At 43.9% G+C, this 17,318-nt stretch overlaps 3 protein-coding genes across 8 annotated transcripts; 1 reads left to right on the forward strand and 2 right to left on the reverse strand.

The window, feature by feature from the left end:
* The first annotated feature begins 4,056 nt into the window (after window positions 1-4,056).
* On the forward strand, window positions 4,057-7,685 carry LOC104441762 (nucleolin-like). Of its 3 annotated transcripts, none has more exons than XM_010054990.3 (4): window positions 4,057-4,433; window positions 4,572-5,496; window positions 5,866-5,965; window positions 7,245-7,685. In XM_010054990.3, the coding sequence occupies exons 2-3, from the start codon at window positions 4,729-4,731 to the stop codon at window positions 5,956-5,958; spliced, it is 861 nt and encodes a 286-aa protein (XP_010053292.1). In that variant the 5' UTR covers window positions 4,057-4,433; window positions 4,572-4,728; the 3' UTR covers window positions 5,959-5,965; window positions 7,245-7,685. The 3 variants fall into 3 exon arrangements, with proteins under 3 accessions (XP_010053292.1, XP_010053284.1, XP_010053300.1); XM_010054982.3 differs by having other exon boundaries at window positions 4,057-4,323; XM_010054998.3 differs by having other exon boundaries at window positions 4,328-4,416.
* A 647-nt stretch (window positions 7,686-8,332) lies between these two features.
* Window positions 8,333-10,235, reverse strand: LOC104441782 (peroxisomal and mitochondrial division factor 2). 4 transcript variants are annotated; one of them, XM_010055026.3, is made up of 3 exons: window positions 10,076-10,235; window positions 9,717-9,841; window positions 8,333-9,574 (listed from the first exon to the last, which is right to left on the reverse strand). In XM_010055026.3, the coding sequence occupies exon 3, from the start codon at window positions 9,566-9,568 to the stop codon at window positions 8,594-8,596; it is 975 nt and encodes a 324-aa protein (XP_010053328.2). In that variant the 5' UTR covers window positions 9,569-9,574; window positions 9,717-9,841; window positions 10,076-10,235; the 3' UTR covers window positions 8,333-8,593. The 4 variants fall into 4 exon arrangements, with proteins under 4 accessions (XP_010053328.2, XP_010053311.2, XP_010053320.2 ...); XM_010055009.3 differs by having other exon boundaries at window positions 10,021-10,222; XM_010055018.3 differs by having other exon boundaries at window positions 9,990-10,222.
* Window positions 10,236-12,665: 2,430 nt separating this feature from the next.
* LOC104441806 (transcription factor PAR1) lies at window positions 12,666-13,471 on the reverse strand. The gene has a single exon (XM_010055048.3). It carries the CDS (start codon window positions 13,239-13,241, stop codon window positions 12,822-12,824), a length of 420 nt encoding a protein of 139 aa, XP_010053350.1. The 5' UTR covers window positions 13,242-13,471; the 3' UTR covers window positions 12,666-12,821.
* Between the last annotated feature and the right edge of the window lie 3,847 nt (window positions 13,472-17,318).

Consider the following 17,318-nt stretch of genomic DNA (forward strand, 5'->3'; position numbering starts at 1 on the left):
CTCTCTCTGTTCGTGCGTCGGAGGGGTTTAAGGAGAGGTTTTCAGGACGCCGCACGAATCGCGAGGCAAAGGCTTTTTTGGCATGGCTCTCCCTCCGTCCCTCTCCCCCTCTCTCTCTCTCCTCCCCTGTTCCCGACAGAGTTTCTTTCTTGTTCCTCGGATTTGATTAGACTAATCTTTCTTCTCGAGCAGTTACGAACTTACAATTCGAAGTCCCCCTCGACTGTTACTTATTCAATGTAAAATCCTTCTTCGAACGGTTTCGTCGATAGCCGTTGGACTTTGAAAAAGTGATGCATCTTGCTTCTCTCTCTCTCTCTCTCTCTCTCTTTTAAGTTTAGAGTTAACATCATCGAAAATTCCTAGCCGGTATTACTCCTCTCACATGCAGAGAATTCCAAAAGTGATCCCCGTGAGGCAAAATTAGAGATTTTAGCAAATTTCATCACACGAAAATTAGCTTAGTAATTTGAAATTTTTTATGACATAAAAATTTGTTTATGATAAATATAGGAGAGTCTACCAATTTGAGTTTCTCGTGATAAGAAAATTACTAATGTGTGCCTCGTGATGGTGACTTCTTTTCTTTTCTTTCCTTTTAAGTAAGCAAGTGGGAAAGTGCTTGACTAATTACCCTCTAAATTTTATCGCAAGAGTCACACACATCATAAAATATTTAATGAGTCATAACTACTTGGTATGAACCCATCATTATTAGCCCAACAGCAAGCCAGAAGTCAAAAAATCTCTTTACATAAGATAGCAAATGCCAAAGCTTAAATAAGTCGGAGATTTTTCTTATACAAAACTCAAACTTTTGATTTTTTAAAAGACAGTATCACCCATTTATCATTACATTACCATGCTTGACACATACTATGAGATATTTGAATTTGTGGTCTGAACTAATATTTATGAGTTAATCAATAAGAACTGTTGCGGTGATCATGATTGTTTGGCAATGGTGTTACCTATGGCCAACTTTGCTAATGGCAATACCCTTTTCTTGTTAAGCTATGTTGTGCCCAACTAATATCTATATATGTATATAAATCATTTCTTCCGCATGTCTCGAATAAAACTACATTTGAAAAGTGATGAATGACTTCCATGGTTATTCTAGGCGAGAGAAATCATCATTCTAACACAGTAATCCTTGCGTTTCACCATCTCCCAACTCCAACAATTTTCTAAGGCGACTTCTTCACAAATATTCGTTGACAAGTCAAGACTCAACTTGCAAAAATGAATTCTTCTTCAAGTTCTATTTTGAAGCTCAAAAGCAAGAAATATCTAATTTATTGTAATGAAAGCATGATTAAAATAATCTCGAGAGTTTTGAAATGATGTCTTAATAAAGTGGTTTCGTGAACCTTTGACGTCCCGTCTTTCTACTTAACATATCACCCCTGCGAATACTCGAAGTCACATGAGTTATACAATTGAGAAGCAATTTTGTCTCAGTCCGATCACATGTAGACTTCAGCACCAATGGAGGTCATGGAATGACATCGATCATCTTAACACGTTGTCGGTGGGAGCTTTCTCGCAAGCATCGGACGCAACATCATTCAAGCGTGGAATGCATGGGCTTCGTGAATCCTAAATGAAGTAACATGCACGATCGGGCGTGCTGCAGAAAAGCAACTTACAGCACGCAGCAGAGATCACTGACGCAGGTAAAAAAAAAAGGAGGGATTTTGCAGTGGTGCCGAAAGCTACGGCACATCGCATGTGAAATTCAGGACTGGACCATCACGAACCAGCAGCGCCTTTGCTTTAATATCTAATTTCCAACATTAAAAGCCGTTCTGGGCTTTCTTACCCTTTGTCAACAAAAGTACCCAGAAATCTGTTGCTTCTTTTGACCCCTCGACTCCCATCCAAAATGCCACAGACTAATCAGACCCACATCAGCTTTTGCCTCAGCACCCACCATTTGCGATAATCAGATGGCATACTCGCCATTTTCACCTTTAGCTAACGGCCCGAGTTCGCCTCTTCTTCCCTTCTTGTTTTTACCCGTGGCAGGCTTGATTACCAGAACAGGGGAGAAAAAGAGGAGGAAGTAATTCAATTAGCCCGGTCTGAACCGACCAGAATGAACACGCAACCAGCAAGCAAGAAGGGAAATAATAGATTTTTGCAGAGTTGGTTTTGTTCGGATCTGTGGGTAGCTCATCCCCTTCCTCCTTATAGAACATTTACTTTTGCATCGGTTCATGACGGGTTCGATTTTCGAATTTCATTGCATCTCCGGCTCTGTCACTTCTTTTTTGTTTTCCTCTTTGTCATGTTCGGCGCTTCCCGATCCTTGACTTCCTTCCATTTTTCAAGTCCTGTCATTTTTGGTTAAAAATGCATTGTCGAAGGAAAATTTCTCCCGATCAAGTATAGAATAATGAAATTTTTTCATTTTTCATGCCATTATTATACATAACACGAGGAAAAAGGCACATTAGAAATAAAGAAAAATAGAAACTTGTTTCTACAATTATTGTTAAGGGTGATTGGTTCTAGGATGGGTAGGTTCCAAAGCTAGAACCTGAAACCTACCCTATTATAACTAGTTCTCGGTTTTGGACTTTGGAACCTACCTTGTTTGTTTGAACCCGTTATGGAATTTACCTTATTTTTCCGATCCGGTTCCAAGGTCTACTTGAAAGCCTGTTTTATTTTTTGGTTCATTTTTTAAGCAAAATCATATGAGGTTATGAGTAATGGAATGATTCAAAGTAAAAGATGAATAACAAGAATTCCAATCCTCCAAAAACAATAATCTATAAAATGAATATGTAGTCACGTATAATTATAAACAATAAAAAGTTCGGACACGTAATATAAAACATAACTTGCAAAACTCTATTCCCCATTCATCCATAAAAATTAGGAAATAACGAACTAGCAAGGAGTTCCAATGAAAGACAAAGAACGAATGAGTGCGAAGGCTAGAATTTAGGGGAAAAATAAATTAGGGTTTTGGTTTTATAGCTTATAAAATTGGTTCTTAAACAGGCGGACCGGTCCAGTTCTAGGGTGGATATTCACTCGAAACCTATTCCCAAACCGGTTACAATCAGTTCTAAAAATTTGGAACTTGTTTTCGGACCAGTTCTAACGGGAACCGGTTTCCAGACCTATTTTTCTGGCGGTCCGGTCTAGTTTCCATGTAGAATGGTTTGGTTGCACACGCCAATTGTTGTTAGTTGGGAAAATGAGAAAGCTAGAGAACCAAGAAAACTAGCCTTGTAAATTATCCAAATTCAAATGAAAAGAAACTAGCGAATCTGTACGTGGCAAGTGTTTTGCACGGCATATAATCGCAGGCATTATTGTCACGTGCGCCCGTCCAAGAGTGAAAGTTACCGCTTGAATTCAGACCAGAAAATGTATATGAAATCATCTTAATTTTAAGAAACGGAATCCAGTCTCTATTCACCATGAACTCATAAAGATCTTCTACTTCTTTCTTGTTTTGTCTTTCGAACACAGCTAGAGGGCTTCAGCTCAATGGCCTAATGTCAAATCGAATATCGTAAATTTGAATCCTTTCTGCGAATTGGACCTGAAGTGTTTGATGCTTTGTGAAGACTGCGACTGCGAGCGACGGCAGCCGTGGCGCAGCTTAACGGTGGCGATCAGGGGTACTTCGCAAAGAGAGAAGGGAGGAGGTCACGGTGGTCTACGAGCGGCTTCGAATTCCCGAAAACAACTGAGAAAGCCGACGACATTTGTCGTCCATAGGAGCGAGGTGATAGTTTTCGAGCCTAGGGGCCGAGGCCGGACGACATAGATTCGCCGGCTCGGCCCTTCTCAACAACTGTCGCCACTTTGGACAAAAAGAAACGACAACGAAAGCTCGAAACCAAAGGGCCGGACAAGTCGCTTTGACGAAGAAAAGAAGAGGAAGATGGTGGGGGAAGGTGAGATCAGCAGAGATGAACGGGAAACAGGGTCTCTTTCGCTGCCGTTTTCGCTGCCGACCTCTTCCCTACAGCGGTAAAAAGCAAGCCTTTAGGAGTGATGTTTCCACCCCATCTACCGTTCTTTTCTGCCTTTTTTTTGAAGACCGAAACGAAGGAAGTTCTGGAGTTTTCACACCCGCCAGTCAATCACTCTCGCTTCTCCTCACCTTTTCCTTCTTCTCCATCCTTCCTTGCCACCGAATCATACAACCAAGTTGCTTCGGAAATTGGCGAATCGCATCATGAACAGTTCCCAGATTTTACTTCTTCCGATCCGTTTGCGATAGTGATATCTTCTTTCTCCCCTGCTTGGGGACTTCATCAGGGACCATCGTCAAGCATCAACCACCCTTCAAAGGTGCCCTCTTTCTTTCTTTCTTTCTTTCTTACTGCCCTTCCCCTCATCGCCTGCATCACACGCCACTTCCTCTCTCTCCTCTCTGTCTCCCCTGTAAACATTTAATATCTGTAATGTTCGCATCACTTCAATTCTTTCGTTATGGGCATTTAATTATAAATTTATTACTTTGTTGTGTGGATCGAGTCTCGCCTTTTTGGTCAGCACGATCTCCTCCTCACCCACTTGAGCATTATTATACGTTGCAGGGGGTCTGCGATCTGGACTCGCTTGGGAAGACAACGACTGTTTTGGTTGGGTCGAGCTGGTTTCTCTTGGATCTCAGAATCGATCCTCTGTCTCGGCCTGAAGCTGCCAGAAGCTCCTCTAGAGAGAGAGAGAGAGAGAAGCTTGCGGTGTGCTCTGATGGCGGAGGCTTCTAACGGGAAAGTGGAGGAGAATACCCTGAAGGAGGTTGCGGAAACAGGGGACGAGAGAAAGGACGGTGCTGTTGAGGAAAACGGCGAGCACAACTACAAAGCCGAGGTCCAGTCGGCGAGAGGAGTATCGGTCATCGATGGGAATTCTGGGGAAGCGATGGGGACTCGGCGCGAGAAGGAAGCGAAGGACTCGAGCTCGAGCAGCAGCAGCAGCAGCAGCTCGGACGACGAAGAAGAAGACGACGGTGAGAAAGACGAGAAGGAGGAAAAGGTCATTCCTTTGGCGGAGGTAGAAGAGATTGCCGTCGCCCAAACCGACGCTGCTGTTTCCGTCGAGCATGTCGTCGCGGTGGAAGCAGCGGCTGAGGTTCCCGAGAAAGTTGACGCTGCCGCCGTGGAAGAGGAGGAGGAAACGGAAGCGCAGATTCCGTCTGGCGAGACTGCTAACGGAGTCGTGCTGGCGGCAGGAGACGAGGAGACGGCGCCGGTAGCTGTGGATGAGAGCGACGTGGCGGTTCCGGTGGCGGCGGCGGCGGCGGAAGAGAGGGCGAAAGAGGAGCTTGTGTTGGCAGCAGAGGAAGAAGAGAACGCGAGAGATTCGTTGCCGGCCGCTGCCGATGCGGCGCCGAAGGAACGTGGTGAGGATTCCTCACTGGTTCAGCCGCCAGCGGATGCTCCGGCCATCTCCAAGGGCGGTGTCGCGGCGGAGGACGGCGCCGACGAGGGAGAGATCCCCGAAAGCACCGGAAGCCCGGTGAGTGCCCTACGACAGGGGTCTCTTGAGATGAATCCATAGTTATTTTAAAATGGAGGAAATATATATATCTGCGCATGAAAATGATTTAGACTTTCTAAATCATAAAAAAGGTTATCATTCTTATTATTCCTTTGGTGCCTACTTATTTACAGTTTATCATATTAATTACCAAGAAAGACTTCAAGTTTCAATTTCAGCACTTTATTTTCGCCCGAAGAGTAGTAGTAAGAAACATAAATTGATGTACATTTTATCAATTTTGATCATAGGGTTGTCACTCATTTAATGTAATGGAAGATCAACATGGTAATGGTAAGACAATTTTTATGGCACGAGCATGATTAAGTTTTAATCAATTTTTTGCAGCCAATAATATCGGTGAGTCGACGCACCGTGTCACCAACGTCTTGGAGGAGTTGCTGCGGATTGTTTGATGTCTTGCGACGGTCTGATAGGTGATTCTAAGGTACAAATTTTATCTAGAAGTTATTCTTTTCACACGAAGGAATCTGTTAATTCCCAGAATGACAATCTCTTTTTCTGTGCCACTTGCTGCGTTATTCTACATAAGACTTTCGGATATCGATTTTGGCCAATTTAAGAGCGGCGACATTGTGGATTTTTTAGCCTCTTGAGACCTTTGGAATGCCTATTCCTCTTGAGTATATCTCATATGCTTTAGGTTATCCAGTTAGTTTTGGTTAAGAAGCTGATTAAGCATAGGAGAGTCATTAGAGATCTAAGAATTATGTCGTTTATTCCACTTGATCAAAAATTGTGTTATTCGGTAATTGATGTTCGGAAATTAACTCGATTACAGAACCAATTTAGTGATTCTTGTTAGCTACACTCATATTTCATCAAGAAGACGACTACATTGGTGTATTCATACATAGGTCGCTATGATTCGTCATATTATGGATTCAATTAGAGAAGTTATCAAGGACAATGGATTTTTAATTATGTAAAGTAAAAATTATCTAATACGATCGATAAGCTCAATAACATAATGAAAAATAGAGTACACACCCACTTGTGCAAAGAAAAATATACATGATCAGTGGCACGAGTGAGGCAAACCTTCACCCGACATTGCCCCATGGCTAGGTCGGCTGGCCTTGTGAGGAGTGGTTAGGCTTGCCCTCACCCAAATGACAACCTCGCCTAGGGTAGATGTGGCGAGGCTGACCCCAGGCTAGGGTGGCATTGGCTAGGCAAAGGCAAGGCTACCTTGGCCTAGGCAAGGGTCAGCCTCACCAAATCTAGCTCGGGTGAGGCTGAGCCTTAGCGAGGACTCCCTTCGCTCGGCTAGGTCTTGCCTATGGTGTGCGAGGTCAACCTGCCTAGCCACTTGCAAAAGGAAGAGGAAAGGAAAAAAGAAAAAAAAATCATCACAAAAATGAACAAATTTTAAAAAATATATATTAAAATATATTTAGAAATTATCTGTATCAAGATTGGCCATGTCATGTAGAACTATTAGTGTTTACGTAGCGAATTCCAACCAAAATTTACTTGATACTAAATTGGTAAAATGTGAAAAGGTTTAGAATTGAATTAACAAAAATATAATAGGTTTAGGACTTTTTGGATAATTTTCTCAATTTACGTAGGCAAAAATTTGTCAATACTCACGATAAATGCTAAAGTTACTTGGGATATTAATAGCTACAAGAAAGATCCGTGTCGTTATGGAGCATTAGAATAACTGACGCATCTTCCTTCTCTAACTTCTATGTTTGCAGAATTGAAGAGAAGAAGCGCGGAGTGCTATTGTGATCTTTCGTTTTTTTAATCTTTTCGACTATTTGGGGCCTCCGGGGTCGACCAAATGGATCGTGTGTGTTTATCCCATTGGCTTTTGCACGATGTCTCGGACGGGTCGAGGCGTGCTCTTTCATTTCTCATTACAGAAAATTCGGAGAGAATCCGATCGGCACAGATCCCTGCGACAGCTCGCGAGGATGTGCTACTTGATGAGTCCTAGAAATGGTGATTTTACTGAGAAACGGGCGGCGAGGTCGAAGCTGCTGGAGATGTTGATGATGTTCTTCCTCTTCTTGTTTGTTTTGAATGATTTCGAGAGTTGTTATCTTGTCAGTGCTAATCAAAGAGCTTTACAAAACAGAACATTATATATTCCTGCATTCTTTTCCCTGCAAAATTTAGTAATCTCCCTTTTCAGATTTTTTTGGTAGCTGAATGTAATGGAATAGACTAGATGGTTTTAACCCGAATGTGAAATGCGGCATCTGGCGAGTTCCAACGAAGAGCGCGAACGAATTCAATGCGATTCTGATACTCCAAGGTTCAGGAGTATCTTTGCAAATTAACCACCACTTGCATGGGCTATGCACACACCGGGCGCAAGACATTCGCAGGTTCATCAACCAACAACAACAACCTGAATGAGCTTACTACCAAATTTCTTGATGAGGAAGGCGTGTTTCTGCAAATGAAAGGCCATGTCCTTTGAAGCATGAAACCTGGTGCGGAACGAGCTGTAATGGTGCTGATAGTTCTTACTTAGGTTTAGACAACTATCACGTTCGTGGAAGTGGAATCACTACTTTGTTCTGCACCAACTTAAGAAGATTGATCCCAAAGGAAGGTCCTGGGTGGGAAATGAGCTGACTATGGCCGTCATGCCTACATGCTTAAGTAGAGCATCGAACTAACACATCCAGAAACCGCAGAAATAATGCCGTTGAAACAGCCAGCCGGTGACGAAAGAAGTGGGGTATCAGAACCAAAAGGTCAAAACTCTTATGAATGCGCTCAATCCAAGTTCAAGGCAACAGCAATGAGCATGGAACATGAGCGATTACTTAAGTATATGGAAGTCAGGGAAACTTTACTTAACTCAATAGCTTGTAATAGCAGTTCAGCTTCTGGACAGACCATATATGATATCAAACAAACAGTGAGACACCCCCAAAAAACCAGAATAGAGTTAATTTGTAGGCTAAAAAACAAAGCCAAGAAAATCTGTAGCATCTAACAAAACTGAAACATAGAGTAGTTCAAAAACTCTGAGGCTCTTTGTTTTTCTCTCTCCCGTTTCCTCCGTGCTTGCTCATTATTCCATCAAATCCTAGCTTCGGCGCCTACTGTAGCAAACATAGGCCACAGCAGCTGCCACAACAATGGCTCCCGTGGACCCTGCTGCCATGACTGGCCATTGCAGTTTCGGCCCTTTGTCTTCGATTGCGTCGACGATCTCTCTCCTCCCATTGATGGTCTCAGCCACCTTGTCTTTCAATCCACTGATCTCCTTCTCTGCCTGTTCCAACTGCCTCTGCAATTCAACCAGCTTCGACTCCATCTTCTTTGCCATCTCCTCAGATTTCTTCAATGCATCCTCCGCACCCATCTTCTCTTTGTCCGAGCTCTGCAGCTCAGACCCGACCTTCGCGATCCTTGCCTCCAAATCCCCAATCTTCTCCTTCAACCCACTAATCTCCTCCTCCTTCTCCTCAACCTTCTCTCTCAATTCCACCTCAGCCCTCACTTTCTCACTCCTCGCCTCACTCTCCCTGACTTCCAATGCCCCAATCTTCCTCTCCAATTCCCTCACTTTAATATCGCTCTCTGCCCTAGTATTCCTCAAACCCTCCACCTCTCTCTCCAAGCCCTCAACTCTCCGGCCTTTCTCTTCCGCTGCACTCCTCAATTCCACCACCTCCTTGTTGGCCTCATCAGCATCACTCATCACCGAAATCATGTCATGCTGCAACCTAGACACCTCAATTTCCAAATCCGCGGCCCTCGCAACAATGGACCCCATCGCCCTCTTCCCATCCTCGGCCAACTCGACCTCCCTCCCCATTTCCTCAAGCCTCGCCTTCATCTGGCCCTCACCGCTCCTCAGCGTTTCAATCTCTGCCATCAGCTCCCGGACCCTCTCCTTGGTCTCATCGTTCTCGCGCAACAGATTGAATTTCTCAAGCTCTAGCAACTTCAGTTTCATGGTCAGGTCATTTACCTCAGAATCAGCCTGATCCGTAGCAGGGCGCGGATTCTCCACCTCCGGATCGCGGACGCCATTGACAATCGCCTCATCCGCCATGGAATCCTGCAAGCTCTCAGCAAGTGAAATCAGAGGACCCAGAAAATGGGAGTCCGATCCAATTCGACAGAAGGCGAGAAACCCAGCGATGAAAACGAGAGGGCGATCAAAATAGGAACTTTAAGCCTCGAAAACAACTGGAACTTACACACAGTGCTCGCGAAGTGGAGAAGACGATCGCAAGATGGGAACTTTCGCCCTACCCTTTTCGAGATATCCCCTGTATTTTACTGGAAAGGAAGGAGGAAAAGCGAAGAGCAGGAAATGGGAATCCTGCAAAACGCAGCTACCTCTCAGCAAGCGAAATCAGAGGACCCAGAAAAATGGGAGTCCAATCCAATCCGACAGAAGGGGAGAGAAACCCACGATGCAAACGAGGGGATCGGCACTAAAAGCGAAGGGAATCGATCAAAAGAGGAACCTTTTAAGCCTCTAAAACAACTGCAGCTTACACACGGTGGTCGCCGAGCGAAGAAGACGAACGCAAGATGGGAACTTTCGCCCTACCCTTTTCGAGATATCTCCCCTGGATGTTTACTGGAAAGGAAGTAGGAAAAGCGAAGGGCAGGAAGGGGACAACAGCGGTACCACTCCACCCAATAGCCACCACCACCACCACCGCGACATCTCTTTTCGGACCAGGGAGATGAGAGAAACGAGAGAAGGGTTTTCTGCTGGGAGAATGTTCGGCTGCTGCAGAAGCAGGATAAGCGGTCAACGGGGCCCACCTCCTTCCGCTTTCCCACGATCTCGGCCGTTCGTTTTGGCCTCGCGGCCGGCACCTTCCACGTGGATCTCGTTGATGGAGTGAAGACCAGAACATCCGAGTGACCCGCACGTAAGATTAGCCACCGTAGATGATTGATTTAGGTGGGAATTGGATCAACGCATGTAAGTTATAAAATGGAATTATACCGTAAGTAACGAGATTAATTTCTGAACACGTGTCGCTATCGTTGTCTTTTGTAGTAATTATTTATATGGGGAGTTACAACCGGCATCGATTATTACGAGGATTTGGCTCCGAACATGGCGCTCTGCAGAAGTTTCCCTTGGTTAGTAGAGCTCAAGCGCAACTCCCTGCGCTTTTCTTGACAAAAAGGGGAAGGGCAAAGCTTTGTTTGAACTTTCTTGAGATTTCATAAGTTATTTTTTTCAAACTACGTTAAATATAATATTTGACTTATTTTGCAATGTTTGATTCATTTAGAAAAATAAGTTAAGAAAAAGGGTTTTCTCAATGGACGGAAAACACATTTAAATTTAGGGGAATGATTTCTTCTTAAAACAATCGAATGACTAGATATCAACACTTAAATCCACTACGTCTTCGTTTGCAAGAATAGGCCACTAACTCCCGAGCCTATGACCCTAGTATCCATACCCAGCACCCTCGCCCAAGTCCATCAAGGCAGAGGCCAAGACCTGATGCTAGGGCCCAAGCCCTTGATGCCCATGCCCGACTCCACTGAGGACAAACCCAAAGCTACGGTGCCCATGCCCAATAACTCAACACTCGAACTAGAGTCCACAAAAAGCCAAGGGTGGGATCTTGGTACCTAAGCTCAAATCCCCAACACCTAAACCCCAATTCCACAAAGGATGTGCCTAAGTTCTCAAAAAGTCACGCCTAAGTCTATAAGGCCGAGCTTGGGAACTCAATGCTCGAGCTCAAGTCATCAAAGAAGGTTGAGTCGTTTGAGAGGTTGCAATAGTAGATATCCTCTTTTAAGATTAAAAATTCATTTTCAAATTAATTATGAGAAACAAAAGAGGCAAAATGAGGTGATTTTGTTCCCTTTTTATTACTGTGGCACATAATAATAAAAAGAAAATTCATGCATTGAAGCAAATACTATATCAAAGTTATGACGTTCACTTTTGTCTTTTTTTTTTCCCCTAAAAAGGGTTTAGCATGGCCTTTTGATCCATTTCATTATAATCTAATTAACCATATGATCACCATTCCTACATGGAAAGATGAATGTAAAGAGTTTGAATACTCATATTCTCATGTAGAGACAATCTAATTTTAAATATGGGTTTCGACTCTCATGTCTTGTAAGTAAGCAGGACAAAAATCAAAAAGTGAAAATTATAGTACGAGCAAAATAGTACTAACAAAAAAAAATCATAATCCAATTAAGGTCGGCTATTGTTTGACCAAAAAAAAAAATTAAGATGGACTATTCTTTTCTCGGGCCAAGCTAAGATGGGCTATTCCGCACATCAGTCACACGGACAGGATGTTCTTTTAATCATGTTCCAAAAACTGAAAATCCTCCGGAATGGGCTGAAAAGAAAAATTCATTTTTCATTGTTTGATCTTACTGTTCAATGAGCTTACCTGAGTAATCCAACTGTTCAGGTGAAAAACTATGTTGCCTCCTGGCTTGCCAGCCGCCATTAACATGACGCGAGCAAAGATTAAACCAGAAAATGTGAATTTCAGTTGTGGCGACGATGGTGACTTGTGTAAAGACAAGTTGCAAGATCTGTATGACAGCTGAAACTTTAGGATCCATCCTCCAAAAATTCTGCAGATGGCACATGCAAGAAAAGATGTGCTACCTAGAGATAAATTAAAAAGATTTAAAAAAAAAAAAAAAACAGTGGACAAGACAATCATGCTTCATCTCATGAAGGGCCAAACATGTTATCAACGTATTAAATCCGAAGGATGCCAAAATGATTGTGTCACTGTCATCGCATCTGTGCTTCTGGATAACAATCACCATCCATGTTCACGGCATTCAAAGCCACGTAGACTTTAATGGACAAAGGCCCTACTTGCTACAAAGCTCCCCCTTAAGGGGAAAGAACAGAGGCCCCCTCCAATTCACATTTTTTTGTATCTTTTTGCCATCCGAACAATCTCTTTCTATCATCAAAGCAAAATGATGCTTACGACCTCAGCAGATTTGGAAAAAAAAAATAAAAATAGACCCAGTTTCTCTTTCAATTTGTTCCAAGCACAGTTGATCTCTCTCTATCTTCCCCCCAAAAAAAAAAAAAAAATCATTCCAATACCAAGCCAAGAACCAAGCAACCGAAAAGGCAACAGAAGAGCAAGTAAGCAAAAGGAGGAAAAGAGGAAGAGAGAGGGATATCTTTCTTCAATATTGCAAAGAACAAAATAAATTGGCATCAGGGGAGAATAAAGTCTGACTAGAAATAACAGTCCTCCAATTACTTATTTAATTTTTTTTTTCACTTTTTTTCCTTCTTTTTCTCAGTCTTCCATCACGACCCCTCATCCTCCAAGTTTCCTCTTCTCCCTCTCTAGCCCTTCAAAGAAGTTGGTGAGGGCTCTCATGGCTTTGAGCTGGCCCTGCAAGGCCAAGATGTACCCGGCCGTCTCTTCGAACAGCTTGTCGACCCCTAAGTCCGCCCCGCCGGGCACGATCCTCTGCAACGCCACGATCTTCCTCTCCACTTCGGCCTTACTGTCGTGGTCCTCGAGCCAGCCATCGTCCCCGTTCGCAGCCGCCGCGCTCTGCTTCCGCTTCCGCCGCGACTTCTTCTTCAAGTCCCTCTGCTTCATCGACTTGGCCCTCGCGAGGGACCCCACCTTCTCGCGGTGCTCGCCGCAGCTCAAAGATCGGTTCTTGGGAGCACCCACGTCGGGCTCTTGATCCGAGGACGTGGCCGTGCTGCGTGGAGCCATCTCCATGTATAAAGAATGGAGAGGGAGAGGGAAAAGGAGGGGTTGGACTTTGAAGAGAGAGGGTTTGAGTTGAGATTGTGAGTTGTGAATGTGCGAATGAATGAGCGACGAGGGAGGGGAGGGAGTGGTTAAATTATTGTTGAGTTCCAGAAATGTCAATGCCAACGAAGCAGGGCCCACCAGGGTTTGGCCTTTTTTTTATTTATTTTATTTTGGCTACACTAAGCTCTGTTTTCCTATCTTTTTTTTTTTTTTTTTTTGTTTGGATTGGAGTGGAGGTGTAGTGCTGCTCTCCAATTAAAGTGCCTGGACATGGTCGAGCCTATTCGCTGCTCCCATGTGCCCCTTCTTTAATTTTTCGCTCCTTCCCTCCCTCCCTCCCTCCCTCCCTCCCTCCCCACTCGATAAGAAAAAAGACCATTTCGAAAAAGTACTCGGCTTTTATAACCAATGATATCTCGACCATAACGCACATAAAATACGATCGATATTAATCCCCATCTCAATAAAACTCCTCGGCCACGGGATGCCCGGAAGCTAGCGCGAAACCAGCTTTTCTAGTTGCAGTTCTCCCTTTATATCGCGCATGACGACTACTACTCATGTGACGAACGCATTGAATATCCAACGACCCCCTCACATGTTTTCGAGGGGCTCCATCGCACGATAGACCTCAAAAGAGAATAGCTACACGGAAAAGAGAGAGGGAGTAGCCTCGCCAGCGGCGGCGGCGGCAGCAGCAGCAGCAGCCGCCCACGAAATATTTTTTCAGGGGGGGCGCATGTGACCGGCTACTAGCTCGTCCTACGAGATCCGCCTCTGTCCCTAGCGATCGAAAAAGATCCTCCCGGCTCAAGGACGGGCTCGTCATTCCTTGTCGCGGACCGGACGCTCCGCAGCTCCGACAAACCAAACAACTGTCTCGGCGAGCGAGGGATGCGACCGGACTGCACTGCACGTTGCGAAGCTGTCCTTTCTTGGGGGGGGAGCGGTCTCGTCACCTTTTTGCCTTTTGGCCGTCTCGGATGGTGGGGCGCGGCGACGCCGGGGATCGGCGGCGGGGCGCGCCGGTCCGTGGGCGCGTGGGGATGGGGCCCAGCGGGGGGCAGCGCGCTAAGCGGGGCGGAGGTGGGGAAGCGGCACATGCGATCACATGATTTTCTCGAACCTAGCGACGCCTAGTTCCAGCGCAGGTAGCCCCCGCCGTCTCCCTCGCTTTGGCCGCGGTGCCACGTGGCCGACCCTTTTTTGGGGGGGATGAGGCCCACCTAGAGCCCCTCAAAGCTTACTTTTTATTATTATTATTATTTTGCAATCACGTGTTTATGTTGTTTAGGTTTAAATTAATGGAATATTAGAGTACGGTAAATAATACCACGAAAAATCCAATGTAAAATCCAATGTACATGCATAAAAATTTTATTCTATATTAATCTTATTTTTTTCTTTGATGACCGGAACCGCCGTCGGCCAAGGCCTGACGTAAACCCAAACGGACCGAGTCACCACCACAAACCTAGCCGCGTTTGAGTCGCGCGAAAGCAATGCCTCTGAAATTTGAATCCTCCCTTTCGTGAGAGAGGAGAGTCCGAAGCCAGTTACGCCACCACAGGCGGTAGTTCTATATTAATCTTTTGATCACGAAAAAACCTCAAAACAATACACTTATGACAAAACGGAAGGTAAAATCCTAAATCAGTATGTTTTTCAATTGTCACGTGTTGTCCGACTTGATAATCTGATAATAAAATTAAACGAAGATGTACAAATTTAAGGTTTTTCGTTATATTAACTTTGGAAATAATGTATTCATTGATCTATTTGTATTTTGCTCGAAATTGTTCTCATACTTTGAACAACTTAATCTTCACTTGTAAAGTGAAATGATTAGATGGCGATTCCCGGTTAATGAACTCGTGTTCAGAAATTCAAATGCGAGAAAAGCTTAATTGCACAACACATAATGTCACAATCAAGAAGAGAAATGTATTGACACGTCACACAAATTCTCCGTACCCTATCACGAGAGTCACGCAAATTTTATAAGACAAAGTCAAGAAGTTTGGCCTTGATAAATCAAAGGAAGAAAAATATTTAAAAAACTCAAATTATGGTCATTATAAACATAAATTTCAAAAAAAAATTATGATATAAAAACTTTCAAACTACACGTACCGCGACATGTTAACTTCAAATTTTTCCCTTATGACATTAAAAAAAATAAAAAAAACTTCCGGGAGCATTCCTGTCAACGTTTATCGATGAGGAAGACATGATTTTAACCCGCTCTAGAGAAGCTTATTATTAAGCATATTCTGCGAGACCATGATCACATCCAAGATCATCAATTTTTCAATGTGGTTTTTATACAGAGGGTGCCTCAAGGAGTCCGAGGTCGAGTCAATTCAAGACGTCATTGCCACGGTGGCGGGGGTGGCGGAGGGGCGGTGTTTCCGAGGAGGAAACCAGTTGGCCGAGCTGGGGGCGGGTCCCGCCGGGGATCGTGACGGGGTTGGAGAGAGAGAGGGATTTGCTGTTGGGCATATGGGGCTCCATGTGATCAGAAGCGCCCGATCCCCTGTTCCTCCCACGCACTACACCTCACCTCGTCCTCATTCTCTCAGACAACTTTCTTGGATCAAGATTCAATCCTCTTCCAAAAAAAAAAAAAAAAAAATCTGTTTCCTCATTAAATAAAGAAATTTGGGTTTTTTCTTTTTCGTTTTCTCGCCATTTGCTGGAGCCTGGATTTCCCAATTGAATTTTGTCGGCCCTGGCGTTTCCGTACTCGATTCTGGTACATCCGTCCACACCGCCCACCGCCCCACGCTTTACACACAAAAACCAGGGCTTTAACAGAAGGAAAAATTCAGGATGAAAAGGACTTGAGAGTTGGAAAGGATTTTGTCAATTGTGCCACCGCATTTATGCACTTTTTAAAGTTTTCTTCATCCGTCCAGTACCCCATTATGGAAATGACTGGCTGTCTAAAGAGCATAGTCCACTTGAAACTTCTTGATTTGAAACATTTCGACCCTAATCTTACCCCTGATTACAAAAGGACGCACTTGCCAATTTTACCCCTCTCTCTAGTCTTCAGCCTTTTTGTGGATCACAGAACATGGCCGATATGTTGTTACCCACTTCAATCTTGGCTCGTTGGGGGCCACCTAATAGAGGTAAATATGGTTCAAGAGTAAGAACCTGGAATTGAAGAGCAAGATTAGCGGAAACTTATCTAATTTCATATTCTAAGTATGCATGGTAGATTTCAGGTTCTAAAAGTTAGTGAACCTATTTCGACATATAGATTCTAATATCTATGTAGGTGGAACCTAGAATTCAGAATCTAAAAGAAGTTTATATGTCTTTCTTGATCAATGATTTCTTCCGATGTTATGATATTTTGTAGCGTTCGATGGAACCACTACTTTGAACGTACCAAGATTTTTACTTTATTAATATTCATATTTTCCGGATGTCTAAATATAAATTATAGTGAGTAAATTATAGTAGTAAGTGGTAATCATTAAAAGTGATAGTTCATTGTAATCATTCAATCAAAAATACTTGGGAAACTTGGGTGGAATTTAGAACTAATTTTAAAATTTATGACATGATAGGTTCCACGTTCTTGGATATGTAGGATAGGTTCCAAGTTAAAAAAAAAAAAAAAAAAAAAAAAGGAACATTTCACGGGATCTAGAATCACTTATCATTACCGCTCAACTTACCTAGTAACAAGAACTCGGTGCATGGAGCTAGGATCAATGTACTCAAGAAACTTACCTAGTAACAAGAACTCGGTGCATGGAGCTAGGATCAATGTACTCAAGACAATTTATACGACATGGATCGGATGCACGCGATGCCATGATTGCGAATCAATGAAGCTAAAGAAAAGAAAATGAGCATGGGGCGGGGCTGGGGACAAAATATGGGGACCCATGTGGGGCAAAAGACTGAAAAAGTTAAGGGCGATGCAACGAGCGAGGACAAGGCAGAGAGCACGACGCATCATGGCGCTCTGCGTCGGATGGGATGTATGCGCGACCCTCCCTCCCGCGCCCCATCATCCAACGC

The sequence above is a fragment of the Eucalyptus grandis genome, chromosome 1, assembly GCF_016545825.1.
Source record: "Eucalyptus grandis isolate ANBG69807.140 chromosome 1, ASM1654582v1, whole genome shotgun sequence".
Taxonomy (NCBI): Eukaryota; Viridiplantae; Streptophyta; class Magnoliopsida; order Myrtales; family Myrtaceae; genus Eucalyptus; species Eucalyptus grandis.